The sequence below is a fragment of the Canis aureus genome, chromosome 16 (assembly GCF_053574225.1).
Source record: "Canis aureus isolate CA01 chromosome 16, VMU_Caureus_v.1.0, whole genome shotgun sequence".
NCBI lineage: Eukaryota > Metazoa > Chordata > Mammalia > Carnivora > Canidae > Canis > Canis aureus.
The window spans coordinates 23,259,282-23,278,693 of record NC_135626.1 but is presented as its reverse complement, the minus strand read 5'-3'; the positions used below and the strand labels follow the sequence as shown (position 1 = coordinate 23,278,693).

Here is a 19,412-nt window from a genome sequence, read left to right as displayed (position 1 = left end):
AACAGCAACAATATGGAACTTCTGGGGAATCTAATCAGAGGAATGGCATTTAGATTTTTATATTCATTATTTCTTTCAATATTCTGGACAGCTCCATGAAACAGGTATTACTGTTGTCCACATTTTGTAGATGAGAACACTGGGGCTCCAGGAAGTGAATCTCTTTACCAAGTTCACACAGCTAATTAGGGACAGAAGCAGAGCTCACATCCAGGCCTTTGGACCCAAGCCCAGGGTCCTTTTTTACAGCATCCCTGGTCTCTCAAACATGAAACACAGAACTCCTCCCAAGTCTGTATTGCTCTGGGGCTTCTTCCCAAGGGCCTTCTCTACCAGGAACTGATTCACATATTGAGTCCTGTTGCCTCCTGTCTTCCAGGCTTTTGCCTGTGAATGATTACTGGAACCAACTTTAATCTTCACCCAGCCATTCTTCATGCTACAGGATCCTGCTCCCTCTGCATCCACTATCCTGGCCTCACTCTGCACAGTTAGGGAAGACAGCAGGTACATTTTACACATCAGCTTTAGCAGACTGTACCTGGAAAGGTCTTAGTACAGGACCTGTTTGCCCTTGATCCATTCTTCAGGTTCTCACTTGGAGAGCTAACCCCCTACCCCCACCCCAGGCTACCTTCCAGTTTCAGAGATTCCCTCAGGTGGTAGCTTCCAGCTAGAATCGGCCAATAGGCAACTTGGTGGAAAATCAGATGGTGAAAAAAGGGAGAAGCCTGGGTTATGTCTCCCCGTCCTTCTCTGCCATCAGCAGTGTCTCAAGCAGCATCTGTCTTCTCCAGAGAGCATTTCTATCTGTGACCCTGACTCCTGGGATTCTGTAACCTCAATCCTTCAACCCTCCCTCCATCACTCCAGCCTATGGCTGGTAGTCTTGCTGTTAAAAATTTCTGAGTTGCTTCCATCTCCTGTTTGGCTTCCCAACCCTTCCACCGCAGGTGTAGTCCCTTGTAGGGCCCTGTAAGGACAGTGAACTTTCTTAGAGTGAGAGGGGAAGCCAGGAGAGGGAGCCACTTAAGCAGAGCCACGATGGGATCTGACTTGTATTACTGGCGTTGCTCTGGCTGCTGTCTTGAGAATGGACCATAGGGGGCAGAAAGGTTATTGTTCCCACCAGAGTAAAAACCAGACCACAATGATCTTTTGTCTCTTTTGAAATCCTGTGGAACTCTTAGTTGTATCACATCTTTTGAGGCTTGCTACCTGATTAGATGCTGATTTGTTTTCCAGCTGGGTTGCCTAGTTCCCCTCTGAACTTCGCGTGTGTCACATAGTGCCTGAAACAGTAGGCACTGGGACGCCTGGGTGGCTCAGTGGTTGAGCATCTGCCTTTGGCTCAGGGTGTGACCCCGCGGTCCTGGGATTGAGTCCCACATCAGGCTCCCTGCATGGAGTCGGCTCCTCCCTCTGCCTACGTCTCTGCCTCTCTGTGTCTCTGATGAATAAATAAATAAAATTAAAAAAAAAAAAAACAGTAGGCACTAAAAGGTGGGGGCGGGGGAGTGCTTGTATTTAACGAATGAATAAATAAATGAGGGGGGAAATGGCATGACCTGACTGACTTGTCTGTAAACTCATCAAGCTCAAAGACCTTTTTTAAAGATTTTATTTATTTGAGAATGAGAGAAAGCATGAGCAGTTGGGAGGGGCAGAGGGAGAAGCAGACTCCCAGAGAAGCTGGGAGCCTAATGTAGGGCTCAATCCCAGGACCCTGAGATCCTAACCTGAGCCACCCAGGCACCCTCAAAGACCTTCTGTAGGAATTTGCTACATCTCCCACAAGCACCAAGTAAGAGTTCACAGAGCATTGTTCAAAGACTGACAGCCGGCTCTGTGCCAGGTATCACAGGCTGTAAGCAGTCCTAGCCATCATCACCACCCTCCCACCCTTACCCCAGGAGATGTCCCTGGAGCTCTGCTCCAGCCTTCCTAGAGAGCAGGCCTCCTGCGAAGATTTCCCTGAGGCTCTGCACCGGCAGGAGTTGATTCCTTGCAAATGACCTATCCTCTGGACGGTGGCAGGCACTTCCTGTTTGGGGTGGAAAGGAACCAGACACTTTCCTGTTAGCAGGTCTTTTAAGCAAAGCAGCAGATGCTGAGCAGGTCCTGGCCAGCCTTTCAAGCCAGATGCCTGGCAGTTAGACAGTCTTTATGTGGAAGGGAAGTGGGGCACAGAGCCAGATTGGCTAGGCTTTTATTGTGCTCCTTGCAAGTCCCCTGGGTCCTGCTGTGTGTAAAAAACAAACCAGAAGAGGCTGTCGCCCTGCGCCCTGTAAAATCCTGCAAAATCGTGATGAGGATTAGGATAGATGGGGCTGCACTGAACCAGAAAGCACTCATTGCCTGGCAAGGAGGTGCTCATGTGTTTGTCCTAGGGCAGGCTTGTGTATGTCATCTGGATATGAGCATATCCCAGCGTGAACCTGTGCAGAGAATACATGCATGTATGCACCCAATATCTACCACTTGATAGGATTTGACAGTTAATAATTGTCTAGTTTGCTCCCTATAGCAAATCGGGGTAGCAGAAAAGGCAGGGATTATTGTCCTGTTTTAAAATGGCAGAAACTCAGAGAGGTTAGTAGACTTGCAAGGGATAACAGAGTAAGAACAGATTAAGATTCAAACCCAGGTCTGTCTCACTCCAAATTTTCTATTCACTGCTTTTTCCAATCTCCTATGAGCATGTGCATGTTTGTTTCGGTACAGGGAGGTAGATAGGCAGGTAAACTTGTGAACGTGACCCAGACTAACGAGAGCACATCCATATGTGCTAGAGAGAGGAAATTTCTCTTCCAGAGGCAGAAGTGGTTGCTAAAGAGTCAGGACTTCTAAAATTGAATCACAGCTAAAAATCCATGGAGGTTATAGTCAATAATGAATCCAAATTATCACAGCTAACCTCCTTACAACTCTGGGGAACACTTCCTCTTCAGGACTCCCAAACTAATCCCATGTCTTTCTTTTTCTTATTCCTATGATTGTGATTTGGGGAGTTTGGTCATTCTGTTAGTGCTTTTCTCCAAAGCCCAGAATTCCTTCTGATAAAATCTACTTTGTGTTCTGCACACTTCCTGGGAAGGAGGAAGGGGCAGAGACAAAGCTAATTGTTTCTCATAAGAGAGAAACTGAGGCCCAGAAAGGGCCTTGTCCAGGTCCATACATCCTGCCTGATTCAAGGGGTCCTGGTCAGGAAGACAATTCACTGGCCAGCTGCTGCCTTCTGTCAGAGAAGAAAGAATGGCCCAGGCAGCTGCCAGCCACTCCCTTGGGCATGCAACATGCCCAAGCTCTGGCATGAGTCTCACAGAAATCCTGTCCAATCTGGGAGAACTGGGAGGAACTGTGGATTTGAACTGAGCCCCAGTGCAGAGAGAGAGAGGGGGGAAGCAGCTCTTTCTGAAGAGGAGGAATGGAGAGGATTGCCAGCCTAGCTGGATCAGGAACTTGTTCAGCCAAGACAGGGAAGGAGGAAAGGAGAGAGCCAGACCCTTGGAAAACCTAGCCCCATCTTCTCCTTGATCATTGTTATCTAGTATTTAGTGATTTAGTAGGTCTGGCATTGAGCTCAAGAATCTGAATCTTGGGACACCTGGATGGCTTCATGGTTGAGCATCTGCCTTTGACTTGGGTTGTGATCCCGGGGTCCTGGGATCGAGTCCCACATCGGCCTCCCTGCAGGGAGCCTGCATCTCCCTCTGCCTGTGTTTCTGCCTCTTCTCTTTCGGTGTCTCTCATGAATAAATAAATAAAATCTTAAAAAAAGAAAAGGAATCTGAATCTTTATTATGTGCCTCCAGGTGATTCAATGCAGGTGATCCAGTGATCTTTTGACTTGAGGTGAGACAGTATAGCGTTTAGGAGCTCAAGGTCTGGGACACCTGGGTGCCTCAGCAATTGGGCGCCTGCGTTAGCCGGTCCTGGAGACCTGGAATCGAGTCCCACATGGGGCTCCCTGCATGGAGACTGTTTCTCCCTCTGCCTGTGTCTCTGCCTCTCTCTCTGTCTCTCATGAATTAAATAAATCCCTATAAAAAAAAAAAAAAAAAGAGCTCAAGATCTGGAGTTATACTATCTGGGTTTGAACCCTGGCTCCGTTCCTAGATTTGTGACCTTGGACAAATGATATAATCTCTGTGCCGCCGTTTCCTCATCTTTAAAATAAAGATGCTTATAATAGTAGCTTTCTCATAAGGAAGCTGCAAAGATTCAATGACACAATTTATGCAAAGCACATAACACATACATGGCACATGTTAATATCTCAGTGAGTATTAACCACTATTATTTGTTTCAATTCCTCATTCCCATCCCCACCCCCACTCCCACCAGAGGAAGAAATAATGGTATTGGATTAACACAGGAACTTGTCTTCAGAGGATTGTTTTGGATGTGATTGATCCAAAACCATTCTCCCTCCCACCCCATCATTCTTCCGATGCTCTTGCTGTGGACTGAGCTTCTTCCAATGAAATACTCTGCCTTTCTCATCTTCCTTTCTCCATGCTCCTCTCAGATGGCACGCCACCCCATCCAAAGTTATTTGGCTCAGGATGTGTCCTGGAAAGTAAAAACATACAGCAAGTCAGTTGTGGAGCTGCATAGGCCCCTGGATTCCTGAAGAAGATCACAGAATTTGGTGCTCTGGGACTTAGTAAACTTTTGAGGCAGAAAGGAATTGAAACTCCTGCTTACCCAGGTTCTAACCAAGGAAACAAGCTGTCTTCCTAGGAAATTGAGACATCCTATGCCAAAGCATGGTTGAAGCCCAGGATGAGTGCGTTCTGCATAAATTCTTGCACATCCAAGTCTGGATGATATCTCCAAGGGACCACAAACAGATGAAGTGGAACAGGTGAGGATTGGATGAAATAATCTAACCAAGAACACAAAAGGAAAACAGAGGAAGTAAACGTTCAAACACAACCATGGTGGCTAGTTTTTGAGGTTCAGGGGCCATTGCTAACCTGGGAGGCAGAGAAAGGCAGGTTCAGCTCTCTGAGTGTCTCAATCCTTCCAGTCACTCAGCCCTCCAGGGAAGCACTGCTTCCAGCCTTCCTCTCTCCTCCCAGTGCAGCGTAAATGGACACCCTCTGGGATGTGCTGGAGAGAGGGGTGGAGAAATTCTGCCTGGAGGGAGAACTGGCAAATCTGGGCTTGACTCCAGCTTGGCCAACAGTGTCCTAGCCAGCTGGTGCTCCTCAGAGCTACCTGCCCTAAAGCAGAGTTGTATCTAGCCTTTGTCACCTATTGATGTGGAGAAAGGGGAACCCTCTTGCACTGTTGGTGGGAATGCAAACTGTTGCAGCCACTCTAGGAAACAGTACAGAGGTTCCTCAAAAAGTTAAAAATAGAACTACCTTATGATCCAGCAGTCACACTACTAGGTATTTACCCAGAGAATACAAACATAACAAGTCAAAGGGATACACGCACCCCAATATTTACAGCAACATTATCCACAATAGTCAAATTATGGAAACAGCCCAAGTGCCCATTAATTGATGAACGGATAAAGATGTGAGATATAGGTGTGTGTGTGTATATATATATATATATTCTATTACATATATGTAATAGAATTTTACTCAGCCATAAAAAAGAATGAAATCTTGCCATTTGTAATAGCATGGATGGAGCTAGAGAGTACTGTGCTAGGCAAAATAACTCAGAGAAAGACAAATACTATATGATTTCACTCTTGTAGAATTTAAGAAACAAAACAAACAAGCAAAGGGGAAAAAAGAGAAGCAAACCAAGAAACAGACTTTTAACTATAGGTAACAAAAACCAACGGTTATCAGAGGGAAGGTGGGGGATGGGTGAAATAGGGGGTAGGGATTAAGAAGTGCACTTGTGATGAGCACAGGTGTTATATGGAAGTGCTGAATCACTCTAACAGTACACCTGAAAGTAGTATTACACTGTATGTTCACTAACTGAATTTAAATAAAAACCTAAAAAAAATCCTTGGTCAAGGGCAGTGTATGCCACATCACACATGCAACCTTCAGACAACACATGCACACAGACATACACACACACTCTTGGGTTGCTAGATAAAATAGAGGCCACCAAATTAAACTTGAATTTCCTATTAACAATTAATCATTGGGATCCCTGGGTGGCGCAGCGGTTTGGCGCCTGCCTTTGGCCCAGGGCGCGATCCTGGAGACCCCGGATCGAATCCCACATCGGGCTCCCGGTGCATGGAGCCTGCTTCTCCCTCTGCCTATGTCTCTCTGCCTCTCTCTCTTTCTCTCTCTGTGACTATCATAAATAAATAAAAATTTTAAAAAAAGAATTCAAAAAAATCATTTTTTTAGTCTAAGTATGTCCCAAATGTTGCATTAGTACATACTTATTCTAAAAAATTATTTGTCGTTAATCTGGTGCTCAAATTTAACAGGACATCCTGTATTTTTATTTGCTAAATCTAGAAACGCTACCCCACCAGCTTCAGAATCTCCCTCCTCTCTTAGCTCAGGGCAGGACTTTGCTTGAACCTGCAGCCTGTCACAGTGCTGTCCTTAGTTGAGAACCTTCGTTCCAGTCTGCCCTGCTAGACTGAAAGCTCTCTGAGGGGAAGGCCCAGGCCTTGCCCACCATCTGTGGGCCTCCGTTCCAGGCAAGGACGCTCCTCACGGATGTGCACAAGGGCATGGGCGGAGAAGGGGCATGGATGGACTAACAGATCCATTACAACTCTATGCCCACTGCAGGGCCCTGGCTCAGGCGGGGCGAAGGCCACTTTTTATTCACTGGCCTGCGCCCCAGATGCGCCCGTTTCTAATTGGTTCGCCCAGGAGGAGAGTCCCCTTTTCATTGGTCGGCTGGGAGGTGGGCGGGGCCTATTTCCAATTAGACCCCCGTAGGGACCCTCTTTCAAAATCTGTCCAAGAGGTGCCTTTTAGACATTCCTCCACCAGACAGACACCTTTTTTTTTTTTTTTTAATAACACAAAAACCTTCTGTGTGCTACTGAGGCTTTAAACCTTAGGATAAGAACACTGCAATACATTTGCTCAGCACCTTAGACATTCCAAACTACTTTACACTATGAACTCAGGGGATCCGCACAAACAGTCCCCCAGAGGTCAGTATCATTGCGCCGTTTAAATTTCACAGATTAGCAAATTGAGACCAGAAGAGGGAGAGCACCCTGCTCGCAGTCACCAAGGCAATTAATGAAAACAGTTTACTTTTGTTCAGTGTGAGTTTAGCGCAGGCTCTCACATAAATATCGTTTCATTCCCCCTTTGCTAAGGACTCTGTGGAATACATAAAGCCAAGCACTTTACACTCATTTTCTCTTTTAATCTTCATGCACCTCTGAGAACTAAATGTCATCTGCTCTCATTTTATCGATGAGGAAACTGAAGCTCGAAGTGGTTAAATCTTTTGCCAAAAGTCACGAAGCTGCAGCCTACCACTTATTAATTGCATACTGCACGATGTCAGGTACAGTGCTCAGTTACTTACAGACATTATTCCCTCCTTTAATGCTCCCTAAACCACATGATATTGGTATTCTTATTATCGACATTTAGTGATGAGAAAAATGTGTTCAGAGGGACGTCTGGTGGCTCAGTAGTTGAGCATCTGCCTTCTGCTCAGGGCGAGATCCGGGTCCTGGAATCGAGTCCCACGTCGGGGTCCCCGCAGGGGGCCTGCTTCTCCCTCTGCCTGTGTCTCTGCCTCTCTGGGGTGTCCTTCATGAATAAATAAATAAAACCTTTAAAAGAAAAGAAAAAATATGTGAGTGACTTGCCCAAGACCACACAACCAGCAAGTAACTGAAGCAGGATTCACCGGCTAGTAAAGAAACAGATCTAGAACTCAAACCCAATCCTTCTGACCCCAGCCCGGGGCCTGGCTCCCTGCCAGCCCGGCTGAAATGATCAGTGACCCTCAGGTCGGCCAGGACCCTCCCTGATGGAAGTCTTAGGTAGCCCTTCTTCCCCCGCCCTCCCGGGAGCCACCCGGATCCACTGGAGGTGGCCGGCGAGAGGGAGGGTGGGCAGGGCGGCGGCGGGCACCCGGCCAGGCGGTGCAGCCTGCGGAAGAGGCTCCGGGACCGCGGCGCGTTCCAGCGGCGGAGCGGAGTGGGTGGGGCCGGAGTGCCCGGCCCCCGCCCCCGCCCCCGCCCCTCCTGCCTCCCTTCCTCCTTTGCCTTCCCGGTCCCGGGGCGGGCGACCCGCAGGCAGGCGCTGCTCCACCCCGGGCCGGCTCCCGGCGAAGCGCCCGGCGGGGCCGCCCTGCGCACGGAGCCGGGGCCCCCGCGAGTCCCCGGTGCCTCCCGCTCCGCGCAGGGGCGGCGCAGGGCTGGAGCCTCCGCGGGGCCCCGGGCGCCGCTGACCGCCTGGAGCAGCCCGGCGCGCGGGGCCTGCCCACGGGTCCCGCGCCCCGCGTGGGCGGCGGGGTGGATATGGCTGCGCGTGTGGGCCTCCTGCTGCGCGCCCTGTGGCTGCTGCTGTGGGGCGGCCTGGACGCCCAGCTCGCCGAGCGCGGAGGCCAGGAGCTGCGCCGGGAGGCGGAGGTAACGGAGGCGTGAGGGGCGGCGAGCGGGGCGCGAGCCGGAGACCCTCCGGAACTTTGCAGGCAGGTCAGCCAGCCTCTCCTCCGAGCTGGCAATGCGCGTCACCCTGCCCCGCGGCTCACACAAAGCCTGGGGCGCGTTCTCCCCGGCCGGAGCTGGGACCACACAGGCGCGCGGATCTGCATTGACCTTCCCGGACGGGGGAAGGAGGAAGCGACCAGGTGGGACAGGCGGGCAACAGCTGGGAGAGAGGTGGCCCCGGCACCCCAGCTAGGCACAGAGCTGCTCTGCGGTCCCTCGCCGCCGAGGCAGCATTCGTCGGGTGCCCCGAGCCCTCGCAGAGGCTGCAGAGCCCCCCTAGATCGGTGAGGTGGACAGGGTGTCACCGGCAAGCGGGGACACAGGAGACAGCACTGGCTTCCTGGGCTGGTGCTGCCGCGCGACCAGCTTGAACAAGTCAGCGTCCAAGCTCAGGACTGGTTTCTTAGCCTGTAAAATGGGTGAGAGTATTTTAGCCTCAAGAACTGCTTCTAAGGAGCTTTGGAACGGTGCTTCGGGACCGGACTTGAGAAAGGGCGGGGACGTGGAGGTGAACCTTAATTTAAAACTTCTCCTTTCATTTTCGTGAGTAGGACTAGGGTCACCACTATTTTAAGGAGAAGTTCTAAATTCCTGAGCCCGGTGCCCTGCCCTGAGAAAGACTCTTGCTCCCTAAAGAGCTTCATTCCTGCTCTAAAACTCCCAGTCAAGAACTTCTCAGTACCCTCCCATTCCCCTTCCCTAGAAGAGGCATGCTGGATCTAAGAAACCTCCAGAATGAAGAAGCCCCCACCGAATGGCTCTTCCTTCTATCAGCCAGCTCCCATCACTATTCTGGAATATTTGGAAATAACCCTGTTTCAACAACGAGGTCCCCCCTCTCCCATTCCAAGCGCTGGTCTCTTGTTTTGTGCTCTCTGCTTCTGCACATTTGGGAATCGCTGTTTCACTGAATTTAGAATCTTACAACATCAAGTGTACAGTCCTCATGGCCCCAGGAGAAGGCTTCTGTCTACCAAGCCAAGTCCTATTAAGAGTCCCATACCACCTCCCCCCAAGTCTGGGTCCCAGGCAATCCTTGGCAGGAGAACAGAGACAATATCTCTGCCGCCCATGCCTGTGGTGGCCCCAGATGGAGAGAATTTAATCTTGGGGTGTGCTTGGGAAACATAATACTAAGCAGATTGAGTCTCTTGCAGTCTATTTAACAATATTGGGGGAAGGGGAGTTTTTACCTCTGAGAACAGGACATATTTTAAAAGTATAAAAAACTCTGGAAATGTGGATGTGTTTCTAAATGCCTATGCATGTACATATGTACGTATATGCAAATTGGGGGTGTTAGTATGTCTATATGTGCTTCTGTAAATGGCTAATTGCAAGAACTTCAGTATCAGACAGATGTGTGTGCAAACCAAAAGTGAATCATTTAATCTCTCTGAACCTCAGTTTTCTTCTCTGTACAATGGAGGTTACAAATGCTTGTTTCATAAGACTGTTGTGGGTTTCATGGAGATAATGCATATAAAACACTCAGCACAGTGCCTGCTCTGTAGGACACAGTCTATAAAAGGAAATTGCTCTCAATATTCTTCTCATTATTATCTGTATCATTATTTTAGGGAACAGAGCTTCAGATTAAAAGTCCTGACCTAAAAAAAATAAAAAATAAAAAAATAAAAGTCCTGACCTGATCAGGGCACTTGGGTGGCTCAGTCAGTTAAGCATCTGACTTCCGCTCAGGTCATGAGCTTGGAATCCTGGGATCAAGCCCTGCTCAGCAGGGAATCTGCTTATTTCTCTGCCCCTCTCCTCACTCATGTTCACTCACTCTCTCTCTCTCAAATACATAAAAATCTTCAAAAAAAAAAAAAGTACTAGCTCAGTGACTAGCTCTCCTAGAACAATAATACAGGACAAAATATGCTAGAAAACTATTTTCAGCATTCGACAACAGGAGGCACAGAGCTATAATTCCTAGGAGATGGTGTTGCAGTTACTATGGCTACATTATAAATTACCCCAGAACTTAGTGAAGTAAAACAAACATTTATTATGTGCATAGATACTATGTGTCAGGATTTCAAACAGGGCACATCAGGGCAGTGTGTCTCTACAATGTTCAGGGTTGGAATCATCTGGCTGTCGGGGGCGGGGGGGGGCACCATTCTCTCCTATGGGCCTATCCACGTGGTTTCTCCATATCGGCTAGTTTGGTCCCAAATTTGGTAGTTGGGTCTCTAGAATGAGTATTCCAAAAGAGAGAGAGAGAATGAGAGAGAGAGGGCAAGCAGAAGTCAAATCCTCTTTAGGACTGAGACTAAGGAGTGTCATAGCATCACTCTGCTATACCACATTGGCTGGAGCAGTCACCAGCTCCAAGTCAAGGGGAGGGAACATAACCCCCACAATCAATGGCAGGAGTGTTGAAGTCACTATAAGAAGAGCATGGGAATGGGAGATGTTATTGTGGTCATTTAGGGAAATGCAACCATCCACAGAAGGGAATCACAAAGTGAGTCCAGTGATCACCCTGGCTCTTTGCTCAGGTGTGATTCCTTGACTCCAGTGCAGAGAGCTAGACCCCCAGTAAAGTACAGCACTCCTGCTGAGCTCGTGGGCAAAGTTCAGAGTTCAGGACAGAGAAGGAAAGAAAGAATAAAAATAAGCTGTGTGATCTTAAGCTAGTCCCCTCACTGCGGCAGGCTACAGTTTCCTCCTCTGTAAAATAAGGGAGTCAACTTCTTAAATGACTCTCTTAGTGCTAACCTTCTTTGGCTCTGGTGTGTTTGTATGCCGGTGCCTGCGTGTGTCTGTGTTCCCATGTCTCCCCGTTTGTATCTCTGTGCCCTGCGTGCATGGCTATATGTGTCCCTTATGTGCATACAAAATAATAAAGTTGAGGGTTTTCCAAAGTGGGCTTTGCCTGGGAGGAGACTGACCACTTACAAAAGCTGCATTATGAACAAGTTCATTGTTGCCCACTTGGGAAAACCAGTGCTGCTCATGACACTAGTGAGTAGGAAGGGCCTCCACTGCTGAGCTACAAGATTGAGAGTTAATGAATGACATCATCACCTTGGCCCCCCTCCCGTTTGCAACCAGGCCCTGTCCTGTTCTTGGGTGACACAGACTGTCCCAGGGGATCTGCCTACTGTGCTTCATTAAACACCCAGGTGGTATGTCCAGGAACCTGCCTTCCATTTGGTGGTCTATGCATATCTGCACAGCTGCTCCCAGTGCACCAGTACACCAAGAAGCTGGCTAGTTCGTTTCTCCAGGGAAACATTGCAGCTTCTGTGGAGTATCCACCCCCAGATGCAGTGTCTGTTTCTCATATCCCAGAGCCATTCATTTGACTTTTTATGAGTCAGAAATCCAGAAGCCCGGGTGTGGAAACTGTTCCCAAGGGCTGAGCACAGTGACTCATGGGTGCAGGGTGAATAGAAGTGCACAAGAGGCTCTGGAGGGTCCCAGAGGACCATGAACTGGTGGAAAAGCAGTTGTCAAACAAGTTTGAAAACCAAGGGATCTAAGCAAAATGTGGGCGGTGGAAGCAGGAACATAGTAAGGAGACAAGTGGACAACTCTCCCGAAATCCAGCCTTGCTTACGGCATTATTTTGTGCCCTAAATTTAGCCCTACAAGACTAGGGCGGACCATGAGTCCATACAGTACAATTATTTAGCATTAGAAAAAGTATAAGAGGGGTTTGGATGGAGACTGATCAGCTAATATTTTCCAACTTCCTTAAGGACAAAAAATTATAGGAAGGGGGGTTATAGCAAGAGGGTATCTAGGCTACACCCAGACAGAACTTTATGAATATGAGACCAGGAATGAGGAAAAGGAAGAGAAGTTTAAGGGGGTCAGACAGAGGGAAGGGAAGGCATTTGCCCCCAATAAAGGGAAAGGATCTGAGTGGATCCCACTGCCCTGGGGCCTTCAGGAGATCCTAAGAGCAGAGAGCAAAAGGAACATAGTTGCCTCTTGCTGAGTACCTGTGTCTTGTCAGATGACCTGTTAGGGGTGTGATGGGAGATGTACTCCCAGCTTCTATTGAAAGCCGGAGTCCACCACCAAAGCAGCTTCTTTCTCTGCTCTGGGCCTGGACCTGCTTACAGAGGAGGAAGAAGGAACCCAGCTAGAAATATCCCCAGCTTTTTTCTCATTTGATAATTGTTTCCCCGGTGGAGAGAGAAGGGGTTCCATGCCTTCAGTTTCAAAGCCCCTGAGTCACTTGTGTGAATGTGAAATCCTGGGATAGGTGTCAGAGGATCTGAACTCAAGTACTGGTTCTGTTGCTCACTTAGGATCCTTTGGCAAGACACTGCTTGCTCCCCTGAGACTTACTGTCCTCCTCTTTACCATGGGATTATCAACACCTGTCCTGCCTATATTCTTGCAAGGTTACTGTGAAATTCAGAGGTGCAAAACCCTTAAAAGCTCTATATTAGTCAAGGCTCAGCACTCAGTTCATTGGGCAGTGTGCTGGAGAATCTCTCTCTCTCTCTTTCTCTGTCTCTCTCTGTCTCTCTCTCTCTCCCTTCCTCTCTCTGTCTCAAATAAATAAATCTGAAAAAATTCTTGGTCTCAGTTTTGCTCCTGCAGTTCTTTGATGTGGAGGGTGTCCCAGCCACTCTGTAGACATAAGACTCAGAGCTGCCCTTCCAAGACTTTACTAACAAAGTTCTGTTCCTGCAATAAAGCTCTGTGACTATAGCAAGAAAATTTTTTGCTATAAAGTTTTTAATGGGGGCAACTGTCATAAAGCTTTCCCAAGACATCTCATCTATTTGTTTTAAGATTTTATTTATTTATTCATGAGAGATACAGAGGAGAGGCAGAGACATAGGCAGAGGGAGGAGAAGCAGGCTCCATGCAGGAGCCCGATGCAAGACTCGATCTCGGAATTCCAGGATCACGTCCTGAGCCGAAGGCAGAAGCTCAACTGCTGAGCCACCCAGGCATCCCAGGCATCTTATCTTCTTACTGGATTTTCATGACATTCCTGCAAGAAACCTAAATCATTCTTACCTGCTTGTCACACTTTCAGGCACAGAAAGGTTCGGTAACTTCGTCATAGTTCACACAGCTAATCAGTTGCAGAGGCAAGTCCATGATAATAGATGAAGCTGGAGTACATTTTAGCCCAAACCAACCCTCTCATTTTATAGAAAAAATGGAGGTCCAGGTGTACTTGGGTGGCTAAGTTGGCTAAGCATCTGCCTTGGGTTCAGGTCATGATCTCAGGGTCCTGGGATATAGTCATCAGGTCCTTGCTCAGTGGGGAGTCGGCTTCTCCTCCTTCTGCCCCTCCCACCACTCATACTTGCTCTCTCTCTGTCTGTCTCTCTCAAATAAATAAATAAAATTAAAAAAAAAAAGAAAAAAGAAAAGAAAAGAAAAGAAAAGAAAAGAAAAGAAAAGAAAAGAAAAGAAAAGGAGGCCCAGAGAGGCCCAGAACTTGCCTAAGGACACACAGTTCTTAGTAGCACAGGAATAAAATTCAAGACACAGCCCAGTGCTCTTGCCCTGCCAGGCCAGTGACTCAGGCCTCAATTCACTTTGCTATACCTCATTCCTAGTCTTGCCCTGCTCAGAAATGGCCAGAATTTCCTCATCCCTAGGGCACTAAATGGGCTGGGCTCTGCGTACCCTCCCATGGCAAGTCAGGACAGACACAGGACTAGAACCTCCAGAGTCCTGAGTCCACTCAGCCTTCTGGGTCCCAGGGAGAATCGTTTTCATTCTACTCAAACACCACAACCACTCCCAGGACTTTTCAGAGGCGACTCCCCAGGGAAGTGCCCCGAGTCCTGACCAAGTGGATGAGGCAGGTTGTCACAAGCTTTTAGACCTAAGCAGGGTGAATCACAGAAGATGCATGCTCCTCTAGCTTCCTCTCCTCTCAGCTTAAGCCTTGGGCTTCACAGGAGAGAGGATGAGTGGAGAACAGGGCAAAGAGAAAACCTGGTGTTTGGAACTGCAAGGCAGAGAGGAGAAGCCAGACACAGCTCCCATGCAGGAGGATGGAAGTGACCCCAAGTGGACCTCAGGGGATACCTAAGAGAACATAGGACAAACCCTAGGGAAGCTACAGCCTGGAAGGGAAATGACTTCTCCAAGATGTTCATGGTCGAGCTGGAATGGAAACAGGAGCTCTACCTCCTAGTCCTTTGTCTTTTTCTGGGATCCCTTTACCACACTGTCACCTGCCCCACACCCCTGCTCTTTCTTCTCCCATGCAGACAGGGCACTTTTATCGCCTTTGCAGGGGAAAACTGAGGTGTGGCAAGTGGGCTTCTAGAAGAAGGTTAGGGACAGCTGCAGGAGCAGAGGATGTCTCAATTGTGCCTCCTCCTCAGCCAGTGAGGTGGAGCTGCCACCTCTGAGCAGAACTTTAGAGCGCTCAGCACTGAGGATATGAAGGGCCCCCTTCCTATATGTAATTTTTAAATGTTCATATTAAAATATTAATGATCATTAAAAATGAAATAAGTGTAAGGGAATCCTTATGTTCTGGTCATTGCAATTATAGTACTTCGATGCAGGGTGCCTGGGTGGCTCAGTCCATTGAGCATCTGCCTTCGGCTCAGGTCATGATCCCAAACCCCTAGGATGGAAACCCATGTGGGGCTACCTATTCAGTGGGGAGTCTGCTTGTTCTCCTCTCCCTCTGCCCCTCACTCCCCACTGCTTGTGCTTGCTCTCTCTCTCTCAAACGAATAAATAAAATCTTTTTAAAAAATACTTCAGTGCTTTTATGGAAATATAAAATGTCAAATTCTTAAACTTTATTTTTCTCATTCTTTCGGTATCTCTTGGCTGGTCATGTGCTCACACTGCCTCCTGGGAATTCAGCTCTGCCTTGCAACCCACAGTGTGCCAGAGGCCAGTCAGGAAGAGAGGTCCAGGATTTCCCCCTCTGATGGACCCCTAATAAAGGCCTCCACCCTCATCCTGCCCTCCACTCCACTTTGCCTGCCAAAGTATCAGGCATGGCAGCCCAGCCAGGAAACAGGAGACGCCGCTAGTCAATATCCCCTCCCTTCTGCTCTGTCCAAGGCTTCATAGTTCCAGAACCGGAGCCAACTTTCTGATAAGGGCTGGGTGGGTTTGGGGGGAGGAGCACAGGGAGTGCCAGCCTGTTAGCCTGTGACCGGGTCTCTTCCAAGTCACTCAGCAAACCTCCTTTGAAGGGGACATTGATTTCCCAACTTCCTTTAGAAAGCCATTCTATCCATCCCCACTAAGGGAAGGGAGGAGGCAAAGAAGAGAACCAGGTACCTGGCTGGGGTGAGGCAAGTCTAAGCTAGAGCACCTATATTGAGAGCAGAGCTGGAACTGCCTTATTCAGAGCAGTTCCCATCTTATAGACAGGTTGTGTTCGGAAAGTCCATTTATTTTTCTACTAACGTAAATCAACTAGATCAACGGTTTATCAAGTATTTACTATGTATGCTAGCTACACATTGCTTTTTTTTTAACTTTAATTTTATTTATTTATTTATTTATGATAGTCACACAGAGAATGAGAGAGAGAGAGAGAGAGAGAGGCAGAGACACAGGCAGAGGGAGAAGCAGGCTCCATGCACCGGGAGCCCAACGTGGGATTTGATCCCGGGTCTCCAGGATTGCGCCCTGGGCCAAAGGCAGGCGCCAAACCGCTGCGCCACCCAGGGATCCCCACATTGCTTTATATAATCTTTCTGAGAACCCTGTGGTGTATTGTTTTCTTCACATTGTGGGTAAAGAAATGGAAAGCTCAGAGATGCTAAGTAATTTGTCCCTGGCCACCCAGAGTCAAGGTTGGGAACAGATTCTTGATTCCAAGCCCTATGGCTAATTCCATGATGCCACACTATTTTGGACAATAAATAATCTTCCAGATTAAGCCACTAGAACTCCTTTAATCCATTATGCATCCCAAAATAGTGTCCATTTGGAAAGGGAAAAAAGAAAATAGTATTGAAATACAAATAAATTAGTGTAGAAGAATAATGAAATGGACTTGGGAAGTGTTCTGTGGTCTAGAATAAGGGTTCCTTATGGAAAATGGCTTTATTGAGAAGAGCTGAAGGCGAATATAATGAAATTCACAAAGCTGAGGCAGGATACTTACAAAGGCTTAGGAGCTTGCCCATGCTGGCTCTTAGTGTCTACTTTTCTTCTTCATTTGTGCCTTTCCTGGAGGCAACAGCTGTGATTGGAGTTGATTTAAGAAATATAGCAAAGAGGGCACCCAGGTGGCTCAGTATGTTAAGCGTCTACCTTCAGTTCAGGTCCTGATCTCAGAGTCCTGGGACGGAGCCCCACATCGGGCTCTTTGCTCAGTGGGGAGCCTACTTCTGCCTCTCCTTCTGCTGTTACCCCTGCTTGTGCTCTCTGTCTCTCTGTGTCAAATAAATAAGTGAAAATCTTAAAAAAAGAAAAAAAAGATACAGCAAAGAGAAGTGTGTAAGAGAACAAAGAAAACAGAATTACTTCCATATAGATAGCACAGCAAGGAAGGCTAAAAATAAAGAGATGATGTGTGTCTATAAGAATCAAGCAGCCAAGGGGATCCCTGGGTGGCTCAGCGGTTTAGTGCCTGCCTTCAGCCCAGGGCGTGATCCTGGAGTCCCAGGATCGAGTCCCGTCTTGGGCTCCCTGCATGAAGCCTGCTTTTCCCTCTGCCTGTGTCTCTGCCTCTCTCTCTCTGTCTCTCATGAATAAATAAATAAAATCTTTGAAAAACAAGAATTAAGCAGCTGAGGTGACGTTTCTTTTATTCCATTGATGAGGCTTTTTCAGTGATAAAGGCAAGCAGGGAGCCAAGTGCACCATGTTCTCTGAAGGGCAGGGCTGGTGATAGGTAAGGACGATGAGTCACATACTTCTCCCCCGCCACTGGCCTCCAAACACGTGGTCACGGAGAGAGCAGCTTCCAGGTGTGTGATGGCAGGCAGCGGCCAACAGACACTTGGGCCATGAGATGTTCTCCAGTTATACTCATTTCCTCAGGGGATCACATCCAGGTCCACGGCCATCCCATCATCTATCTACATGCTGAAATATTCTGGTTTCTTCCTTGAGCTCCAGGATCATGTGACTAGTGCCACTTGACATCACAGTGTTTTTCTTATTCACATCCACCCCTATCTGCTACCCCTCTGGTTTCCTCATATAGTTTCTAGAATCACCATCCAAGGCAAACATGGAGGAGCCATTCTGGATTTCTCTCTTTCTTTCAGTCCTCACAATTAACCCACCATCAGGACTAAAATAATACCCCCATTTCCTACCCTGGGTGACAGTCCTGCCTCTCTCTCTGTGGCTTCTCGCATGTCCTGCTACTTTACACTCACTGTGCTCAAGCTTTCCTTCTGTTCCTTAGGCACATCCACATCGTTCCTAGCCCAGGGCTCTGCGTTTGCTGCTCCTCTGCCTGGAACACACTTTCCCACCTCACTGTATGGCCAGTTACTTCTCATTCTTTGTGACACACATCACATACCAGCTCTTCAGAGGGTCCTTCCCTGACCTCTGATGAAAAGTTTCTCTTTAAGTTATTCTCAACCACAACACCCAGTTTCTTTTCTTTATCGCACCAAAACTGCCTCCTTTACTTGTTATCTGTGTTTCGATTATCTGTCTGTAGCCACAAATCTTGGTCATTGCACCTGGCCATGTGCCTAGGTCATTGTATGAATTAACAAATGAGTCAATGAAAAGAGGAAGTTGCAGGTTTCTAATTAAAAAATTACTTTTCCCTAAAATATTGAAAAAAAAATTTTAACAAAAAATTTTAAAAATTAAAAAAATACTTTTCTCTTTTTAAGATTTATTTATTTATTTAAGTAATCTCTATACCCAATGTGGGGCTCGAACTCACAACCCTGAGATCAAGAGCCCCATGCTCCTCCTACTGAGCCAGCCAGGTTCACGTCAAAACTATTCTTCTTTAACACTATTTTTATTTATTTATTTATTTATTTATTTATTTATTTATTTATTTATTTATTTATTTATTTTTAAAGATTTTATTTATTTATTTGAGAAAGAAAGACAGAGAGAGCATGAGCAGGGGGAAGGATAGATGGAGAGGGAGAAGCAGGCTCCCCACTGAGCAGGGAGCCCTACTCAGGGCTCCATCCTAGAACCCTGAGATCATGACCTGAGCCAAGGTCAGACACTTAACCAAATGAGCCACCTAGGCACCTCATTAACACTATTTTTTAAAGATTTTATTTATTTATCTGAGACAAAGAGAGCAAGAGCATGAGTAGAGGGTGGAAGGAGGGTGAATAGCGGGTGGGGAGGCAGAGGAAGATGGAGAAGCAGACTCCCTGCTGAGCAGTCAATCCCAGGACTCTGAGATCAATATCTGAGCCAAAGGCAGATGCTTAACCCACTGAGCCACCCAGGTGTTCCCCCTCCACAAAAAACTACTTTTATAAGGAGCCAAGTTTGTATACAAACCATAGAGTTGAAGGCAAGTACATCTGTTGTTTGTAGGGCCTTAAATATATCTGCATTTTGAGGGAGGTGAATCATTTAGGAAGAAGCCAGAATTAGATAATTAATTCCCAAGCCAGGCATGGCAGAGTCTGCAGGTGACCAGCCCGACTTCTGACCAATACAGGGCAACTCCCTAGACAGGTGAGATGTTCAGGAGCAGAGCTGAAGCATTTCAACAGTGCATATTTATATTTATAATAGCTGCTCTGTATTGAGCCCCTCATAGGTGACAGGCACTGTGTTAAGTGCTTTGTATTCACAGTTGTGATCAAGCCTCACCAAAAAAACCTGTAGGCTGTATACTATTTCTAAGCCC

The 19,412-nt window shown here is 47.5% G+C and overlaps 1 protein-coding gene and 1 long non-coding RNA gene across 7 annotated transcripts in view; one reads left to right on the top strand and one right to left on the bottom strand.

The window, feature by feature from the left end:
* MMP28 (matrix metallopeptidase 28) overlaps window positions 1-19,412 on the top strand; it is a 34,422-nt gene that overhangs the window by 2,887 nt on the left and 12,123 nt on the right. Inside the window, exon 1 of one of the 5 annotated variants that reach the window (XM_077852232.1) lies at window positions 8,368-8,554. The exons of 3 other annotated variants lie outside the window; for them this stretch is intronic. In XM_077852232.1, the coding sequence (XP_077708358.1) occupies window positions 8,444-8,554 (111 nt within the window). In that variant the 5' untranslated portion in view covers window positions 8,368-8,443. Of the gene's footprint in view, window positions 1-8,367; window positions 8,555-8,608; window positions 8,776-19,412 lie in introns of those variants that run through there. One more of the 5 variants, XM_077852235.1, reaches the window with a different exon arrangement.
* On the bottom strand, window positions 4,139-8,095 carry LOC144286154 (uncharacterized). Of its 2 annotated transcripts, none has more exons than XR_013354236.1 (3): window positions 7,498-8,095; window positions 4,711-4,891; window positions 4,139-4,575 (listed from the first exon to the last, which is right to left on the bottom strand). It is a non-coding gene; the product is annotated as an uncharacterized LOC144286154 (long non-coding RNA). The 2 variants fall into 2 exon arrangements; XR_013354237.1 differs by lacking the exon at window positions 7,498-8,095 and adding an exon at window positions 4,983-5,536.